We start from the raw sequence: 8,439 nt of genomic DNA, 5'->3' as shown, positions 1-8,439 counted from the left end.
GCCCAAAGTCCCCTGGATTTTCCTCTCTATAATCCTTTATTGGGACTTCTCCAACTACCTGTGCCTACTTCATCCCTATCATTAGCACTAACTGGGGAAGAGTAGATCATGAATCACTTTAGGGCAGCATGTGATCTGTTTATCCAGGTATTCCAATGTCTGACACATAGTAGGTGTGCACCAAAGGAGGGGCTTAACATGGCAGGCACTTGACAAATAGATGTTGAATCTCTAGTACTCTGTCTTTTATTGCTAACTTGCAGACTTACCAAACACACACACATGCACGCATACACAATTTTGAGCTCTTTGACAAGAGGATCTGTGTCTTGTTCCTCCCTGTATTCCTGAGCATAGAACCACCAGCTAGTAGGTGATCATTAACCTATCACTGTACTGAACAGCACAAGGATTTTAACTTCTCTCATCTGCCCTTCCCCCACTCCACTCCTTCTTTTGGCTCTGGGGCCAGAGTGCCTAAAACCACTGCATCAATTGAATCAAATATTTGAAAGCCAGAGACTGTGCAATGATTCAAATCAACTTCAGAATTACAGTCTTTAAATTCACCCTGGCCATTTCATAAGTAGATCTAGCAACTCGCTAACTGCTATCTCAGGAGAGTAAAAAAAAAAAGGCATAAGCTTAATGAATTTGGTCAAACATACTGTGTAACAGATGTCCAACGTGCTGCCATGAGTTTAAATCATAAATATGATGGCTCTGTTTGGCATGATAAAATATATTAGAAGTGTTTTATTGGTCACTGGGCAACTTACTAGATGGAAGGGGAATGACTCTGAAACATGCAGAAGCTACCTCTGGTAGCATCTCAAAAGGAGCCCTGGAGAAACACAGATAATCTGCTTGCAATGATTCATCAAGTTGGTCCTTTGTTTCCCTAATTTGAGTGTCAAGTGCAACCATGCAATAAAGAATTGCCAAGACCCGATAAGATTCTTCTCTGGCTGCTGCTTTTCCTGCCCTAACAACTGGTACTATTCATGCCTAAAGCACAAATTGAATAAACAGCTTCAAGGCTGGCAATGTTGGACAGTGTTTTGAATTTTCTGTTTTCCCTTGAAAGGCTAAATCCCATGTTCCTCACTCTCCCCCAAACACACTGCATTGATAGTCGTTGCAGCACCGATTAATTTTAACTTCCTTAATACTGAGCATAGAAGGATGCCTCCTAAGTTAAAAATAGTTCCTGTTGTATCATCAATCCAGCAATGGATTAGTGAAGATTAAAAAAGGATTGTAATGCCTTTTTTGGCCTTGAGAAAGCTCTTATTGTGCCTATGGTTCAGTTGGCCCGCTGATCATTTCCATCTTAATGTAATCTTTAACAGTACACTGCTACAGGTGAGGTGTTAAGTAATACATTAAGGCAACTATTCTCACTGAGCAATTTCACAAGAAATATGTTTCCAACTAAATTAGACATTTAATAAATGTTGTTTATAATTCAATGAAGGGCTGGAGGTAGGGAGTGTATCCTTAAAACAAGCTATGGATGTGAATTCCCCTCCCCCAAATAATTATTTTTTTAATTTTAATCGAAGTTCTGCATGTGAAATTATGTACTGTCAGTGCAGTAGACCAATACAAAGAGGGCACCAAAGGCATTAGATTTCTTTAAAAATAAGCAGTAAGCAGTTTTATCTCTAGCAGACAGAAATCTTTCATTTAAATTAAGAAGAATCTACAGGTCCAGTTAATCCTGGACCTGATGTGATAACGGCTTTGAAGAGTTTTTAACCGTTTAGATGACCACCAGGAACTTCAAAATTTTGATCGAAAAATAAATTATAATATTTAAAACAAGTAATGAATGAAATAACTTAGATTAAAATTATGACATAAAGATTGCATGAGAATAATCGGATTTTAAAAAGTAAAATTAAGGGGGAAGAGAATATCAGAAACCTTACAACTGGAAAACTGAAATAATTTATTTGAAAAATTATTTCATGACCGACTCTTCATGCTATAAACATAAACGAAAATGCTATAAATGGGGCTATTGACATTTGGGCTGTTGGCTTGTTTTTATCAAAATCATCAAACTGAAATTCTAGTTTGCAAATTTTCAAGTGGCTATCATATTCACAATCCAGTTGGGTTTTCCTTCCTTTTTACTTGATGACTTCATAAAAGATAAATAAGCTCTCGGACCAAGAGGTGGGTATACTTGCAGGGTTAACTCTCTCGTCCCAGAAATTCTACTCGGCTGAAAAGATTATTATTTGGGGGCGAGAAGGGGCGGGGGGAATACAGAGGTCTTTAGGACCCAGCAGGCGGCGGCAGGCGGCAGTTGTGTAGATCGCTGAGACACTACGAGGGTCCGGTTCAGTTTTAATTCTGTCTCTAATCTGCAACAGCAGTGCTTCCTGGGTCCCGCGGCTCCCCTGCCTACTCAGCCGCCGCTGGCCACCGGGCGAAAATCAGAGCCGCCTCCGCCCCATCACCCACCATGGAAACCCTCCAAGAAAAAGTGACCCCGGACGCGTGTGCCTGAGGATTCCGCACAAAAGAGGTGCCCAAAATGAAGACCCTGGTGGTGAGTCATTTGTTGCAACTCCTCTGGGCAGCGGCGGGACCCCGGTGCGCGGCGTCCCTCGGGCGCATCAGAGAGCTCCAGGGTGCCTAACCCTGCGCTGCGAGGTCGCCGGTTACAAAGGAACAACTTTCTACCTGCTCCGAGTCCCCTCCCAGTTCCGATTCCTTGGTTCTGCCTGGCTTGGAATCCCAGAGCCGGAATGGGAACTCGGGTTGCTGGGCTGCTGGAGCTCCCGCGGGAGGTCCAAGCGGCCAGCGGAGAGCTAGAGAAGCCGTGGAGTGGTGGGCGCTTCGCTCGGGGATGGGAATGCCCTAAAGCAACAGCCTGGCAAAAACTAAGAGGGGCGGGGAGGAGGAACCTTTGCAGACTTTCTTGGTTTCCTTGTTGGATTTCAAACTTGCAAGGATAGCCGAGGTAGAGCCCCACGAGTCCAGAAAGGAGACAGTGCAAAGGCTAGACATTCTAGCATTGGAGCTGGGGCAGAGGGCCCCCTCGCCAAAGTGCAAGCCCACCCCTGCCCCCGCCGCTGGCGCGCTCTCCCTCGCTTAGCCGGGCGCAGCGCACCACCTGTCCTCTGCCGAGAGATGTGGGAGGCGGCGGCGGCCGAGAGCAGCCACGCGTGGGGAGCATCCCCTGCCGTACGCATGGGGACCGTACCTCCTCTGCCCGGTTTGCGCGCGGCCGGTGTAGGACTTGGGTCATCCCCTCCGCCCCCGGATCTCCCCCGCCCGTCTGATCATCTCGCTGGTGTCCCCGCTGGGCGCGCTCCTCCCGGGTGGGCGCTCAGCGTCTCTCCTCTGCTCTCTCCCGCCCACCCGCAGCGCCATGGTCTGGCAGTGTGTTTAGCGCTCACCACCATGTGCACCAGCTTGTTGCTCGTATACAGCAGCCTCGGCGGCCAGAAGGAGCGGCCCCCGCAGCAGCAGCAGCAGCAGCAGCAGCAGGCAGCGGCTACTGGCAGCGCGCAGCGGTCGGCGGAGAGCAGCCCCCCGCCGCGCCCCGAAATCCCCGCGGGACCGCGGCCGCTGGAGGGATACCTTGGCGTGGCGGACCACAAGGTGACAGCTCGCTCGCCAGCCTGCCCGCCACCCAGCCTGGGGATCCCGCACACCTGAGCTTGCCTCCTTCCCCGGGTCTGGGAGGCGCCGTGAGTAGGTGGCATTCGGAGGCTGGAAGGGGGATTGGACCCGTTGGGTGGGGTGGGATAGTTCTTACTTGGTGCGAATATATATTTGGAAAAGGAGGCAAAGTTTTTCAGGGAATAAGGATGAGATGAATGGACCCAAAGCCTAAATTCCTAACAGGAACCGTCCCTGGAAGTAGAGCCGCCTCATCTCTAGAATTGCAGCTATCGCTGGGTACTGGGTTCCTGAAGTCTCGGGTTTGGCCATCAAGTCGCGCCCTAGTGGGAAGAGACCTGGGAATGGCGCGGGTACCAGTCGGATCGTACCTCCGACCGGGAACCAGAGGCTGAGTAGCAGCCAGTCGGCGGCCGCTGCTCGGGCTCGCGGATTCCTGTCTGATCTCTGCTTGGGATGCTCTGGGCTAAATTACCACAGCCCCGGGGAGCGGTGCCCAGGCAGGCGCAGAAGGCTTGAGGCACAAACTCAGCTTCCTTTGGCCTGAAACTCATCGCTGAGGGCCTATTTTCCTTTGCCTTCCGGGAAGCCGCTGCATGGCTTGGCTAATAATTAATAAGATGAATTTTTAAGAAATCGAGCCTCCTTTCCCTGGAATAATAAATCTCTGGTTTCAGTGTGTGAAGCCTCTGGGAGAATCCTAATCAAGTTTCCTGATTCTCAAAAGATATTTTAATACAGTTTAAATGTATTGCCCATTATTTGAAGCTGCTAATATATTTTTTACTAAAACACAGTTCCACTCTGTGTATGCTTTATAAAGTTAGAATTTCTTGAAACCACCCAGCTAGCTTTTTGGTATTACTAGGTTTTATGGTTGTGAACCAAAGTAATATTTAGCAAGTGCTCCTTTTATGTGAAAAGATGGCTCTTACCGTGCATGAAAAAGTCGAACTTTTTAAAGTGGCAATCAAAATACTTTTACTCACAATATATGTAATGCTAAGGATTTTGGAGGGTACAAAAGAATTTAAGGCAGGACCCAGGCTTTAGGAACTTTGAATGCCTGTGGGTGGGTGAGGGACCAACATACTGTTAAATGTGGTTGGATGAATGAATAGATGATAGAGAGATGATAGATATAAATGTATAGGAAATGCTGGGTATAAACAGTATGGTTGGAGTACACAGATAAGAAAGATCTCTGCCTGTAGGATCAAGGAAAGTTTCTTTGAAAGAGTGGAACTTTCACTGGGAAGAATTTAGGGAAGCAGAACAAAGAGAGTGATTTTCCAGGGCCGGGGCTGGTGGTATCAACTTTTTTTTTTTTTTTTTGAAGTATAGTTGATTTGCACTGTTATGTTAGTTTAAGGCGTGTACAGCTCAGTGATTCAGTATATCTACATATTATATTCTTTTCAGATTATTTTCCTTTATAGACTATTACAAAATATAGAGTTCCCTGTGCTATACAATAGGTCCTTGTTGGCTACCTATTTTATATATAATAGTGTCTGTGTTAATATGAAACGTCTTTTTTTTTTTTTTTTTTTTGGTCTTTTTGTCCTTTTTAGGGCAGCACCCGCGGCATATGGAGGTTCCCAGGCTAGGGGTTTAATCGGAGCTGTTGCTGCCAGCCTACACCATAGCCACAGCAATGCTAGATCCGAGCAGCGTCTGCAACCTACAGCACAGCTCAAGGCAACACCAGATCCTTAACCCACTGAGCAAGGCCAGGGATCGAACCTGTAACCTCATGGTTCCTAGTCAGATTCGGTTCAGCTGCGCCATGAGGGGAACTCCTGAAACTTCCAATTCCCCGCCTCCCATTCCTCTTTGGTAACTGTAAATTTGTTTTCTATGCCTATGGGTCTGTTTCCATTTTGTAGGTTCATTTGTATCCTTTTTTTTTCTTTTTTCTTTCTTTTTTTTTTTTTTTTTTTTTGGCAGAGCTGGCCATCAGTTTAACAGTTCCAGTTTAGATATTCTCTTTAAGTTGTTAATTGACTGCATACTTTGTATGTGTAAGCAACGCATAAGGGCTGAAGTTCTAGAAAAGTTTAGATAGACATGGACTTATGACTGTGGCTGGATGTGATGTTTACGTGCAACTGGTATGTGATGAATATACTGCACATGATGGATATTCATGGCTATTGTTTAGTGGAAATGATTATCTAGCACTTGTAAAGCTTTAATTAATAGGAATGTCAAAAGGTAAATTTTCTAAAAGCTTTGATCTGTCTTTGGGAAGATATTGCTCATACTTCTTTTCTGTGGTCTCCTGCTGGACAGACACCAAATAAGAATACTGATAGCCTAAGGCAAAATATGATGCCCTCATGTTCTTTTCCAAAACAGTGTTTATTCACACAAATATACAGGATTCCATTTTCAATAGTTCCGAGCTTTATTTCATTAAAATGAAGCACAGGCCTTTGGGGGAAGGAAGGTGGAAATTATATGAGAAATTGAGATAACCTGTAGTATAGGTTTCATAAACTGTGAAGTGTTATGTGGTTAAAAATATGCATGGAAGACCTTGGAATTCTTTTTTATAACATAAATTAACACTTTTTTAATTGTGGTTTTTTATTGAAGTATAGTTGATTTACAATGTTGTATTAGTTTCAGGTGTAGACCTTGCCTTTTTAGCAGAGAATGAGAAATGTAACCAGGAAGGTCTTTGCAGATAACAAATACCAATAAAATTCTTTCATAGAAAACCAGCCTCTTACAAAAATCCATACCTAAGGGGCTCAACAAAGTTTACTCTACCCAAAGCAAAGGAACAAATGCAAATCTTAAAATCTATGCCTTCTTTCTAGGCATTATTCCAGTTGTCCCACTGGACGAAATCTAAATTTCTGCTCAGAATGTGGTTGATCTGGTTACTTTACTGCTACCCTTTAGCTGGCTGGCAATTGGGAGAGTTTCATTTCCGATGGCAATCTGCAGGTGCTTGTGTACAGTATTTATTCCTTTCCCAAAGTTGCTGTTCAAGGTAGGCTTTCTTGGCCTGTCTTCCTCTAGTTTTGTTTAAGCAGAGGTAGAAATCACTTGTTAGAGCTTTGCTAGGAAATTTGTTTCCAATTAACACAGGGGAGGATAAGAAATGAAGCCTTTCTATTCTCTATTATGTTGCCAGATGATACACTGATTGTTTTTTTTTTTTTTCCCCCACTCTCACATCAGGCTTTAGAAAAATTATAGGATGTGGGGACTGTGATGACCACCAAGCCATATGCTGTTGCATATTGAATCAGATTTCCAACAGACTTTCTATTTGCCATTGACTTACTGAATTTGGAGAGAGTTACAGATACCATTTAGGAAAATGTTCACATCCCAGGGCCGGAGGTCCCAAAGTCTGATAAATATGCAGTGTTTATGTTAGGTTACATGATAATATTAACATAATAACGCCAAGATAAAATTCAACAGGTGGTCCTAATCCCCAGCACCTGAATTTCACAAATTACCGCCTGTCTACAATGATAGTCTTGTCTCCTACGTGGCAGACCGAATTACTCTTTGAGATTAAATCACTATGCGTTTTGTTGAGAGACGTGCTGCAAGTCAAGCCAGTGATGAGCAATATGTGTTGAAGCTTAAAATATCACTTTCCATGGTCATATTCCCTACTTCCTCTTTCGCAGAGGATGTGAGCGGAAACTGTAATTCCAGGATGACTAAGTAAGTGAAGGCTACTGGGAGTTTCTTGTGATAATGAAGCCGTTTCATTTTCCTCTTAGATAGGTTCTTTCTCTTCCTTCCCAACCCTTCCCCGACCTCTTCCCACAAATGTATCATCAACTCATTTCCATCTTGTTACATGTCTGTCACTGCAGTTACTACATCTGCATCCTGCCATTTTCTGGTCCCCGTTTTTGGAAGCCATTGATTTCTAATCAGATCTGCCAGACTAGGCAAAAAAAAAAGCCAATATTCGTAGCTTGGGGAAACTTCTATCTTTAGAATTGCAGCATAATGTATAAACAAACTAAAACACACACACACACACTCACACACACACAGAGAATAAATCAAGCAACCCTCCAAGTCTCCCAGCAGAGTGCAGGGGGGCATGACGCACATTCTGTCCCCAGCCTGGATTGGCTCCAGGTGGATAGAGTTGTTTGCCATCTGGTGGACCCTACGAAATGAAACCGAGCTGATTCCCATTTCCAGTAGACAAGAGCCCTTATCGTAGAAGGCCCACTTGTCACCTGGGCTGCCCTTTGCTGAGATGGCTTATAAAGGAGCTGTACATGGAGTCTGAAGCTGAGCTGCTACCTTCTCGCTCCAGGAGTAGCCCACAGGAATGGATTCTACATATACCAGTAACTTGCTTGCCCTTGGTTCTTTCCTTCCTTAAGCACTTATTTACTGAAACAAAACCAAACTGCTTAGAAGTAATAGTAGCATCACTATTAATTGGTAGATGTCTAATTGATGAGACAAGTTAATACAAAAGTTGAAAAATAATTCAAAACTAGAAAAAAAAATGCATATGCCACATAACTTCCTTTGAAATTATGACATACGTATTCTTCCTTTAGGAGTGCCCATCGTGGCTCAGGGATAATGAACCCAAGAGGATGCAAGTTCTATCCCTGGCCTTGCTCGAGGGGTTAAGGAACCAGTGTTGCCATGAACTGTGGTGTTGGTCACAGACATGGCTTGCCTCTGGCATTGCTGTGGCTGTGGCATAGGCCGGCAGCTGCAGCACCGATTCAACCTCTAGCCTGGGAACTTCTATATGCCATTGTTACGGCCCTAAAGAGACAAAAAGAA

General features: G+C 44.4%; 1 protein-coding gene across 2 annotated transcripts in view; it reads left to right on the top strand.

Annotated features, from left to right (window-relative positions):
* Positions 2,267-8,439, top strand: part of ST6GALNAC5 (ST6 N-acetylgalactosaminide alpha-2,6-sialyltransferase 5) — a 183,246-nt gene continuing 177,073 nt past the window's right edge. The window contains exons 1-2 of one of the 2 annotated variants that reach the window (XM_021093581.1): positions 2,267-2,563; positions 3,385-3,621. In XM_021093581.1, coding sequence (XP_020949240.1) covers positions 2,549-2,563; positions 3,385-3,621 — 252 coding nt within the window. In that variant the 5' untranslated portion in view covers positions 2,267-2,548. 2 annotated transcript variants of the gene reach the window in all.

Source organism: Sus scrofa, chromosome 6, assembly GCF_000003025.6.
Source record: "Sus scrofa isolate TJ Tabasco breed Duroc chromosome 6, Sscrofa11.1, whole genome shotgun sequence".
NCBI lineage: Eukaryota > Metazoa > Chordata > Mammalia > Artiodactyla > Suidae > Sus > Sus scrofa.
Note: the sequence above shows the minus strand (reverse complement) of the source record. Positions and strands in the feature narration are given on the sequence as shown.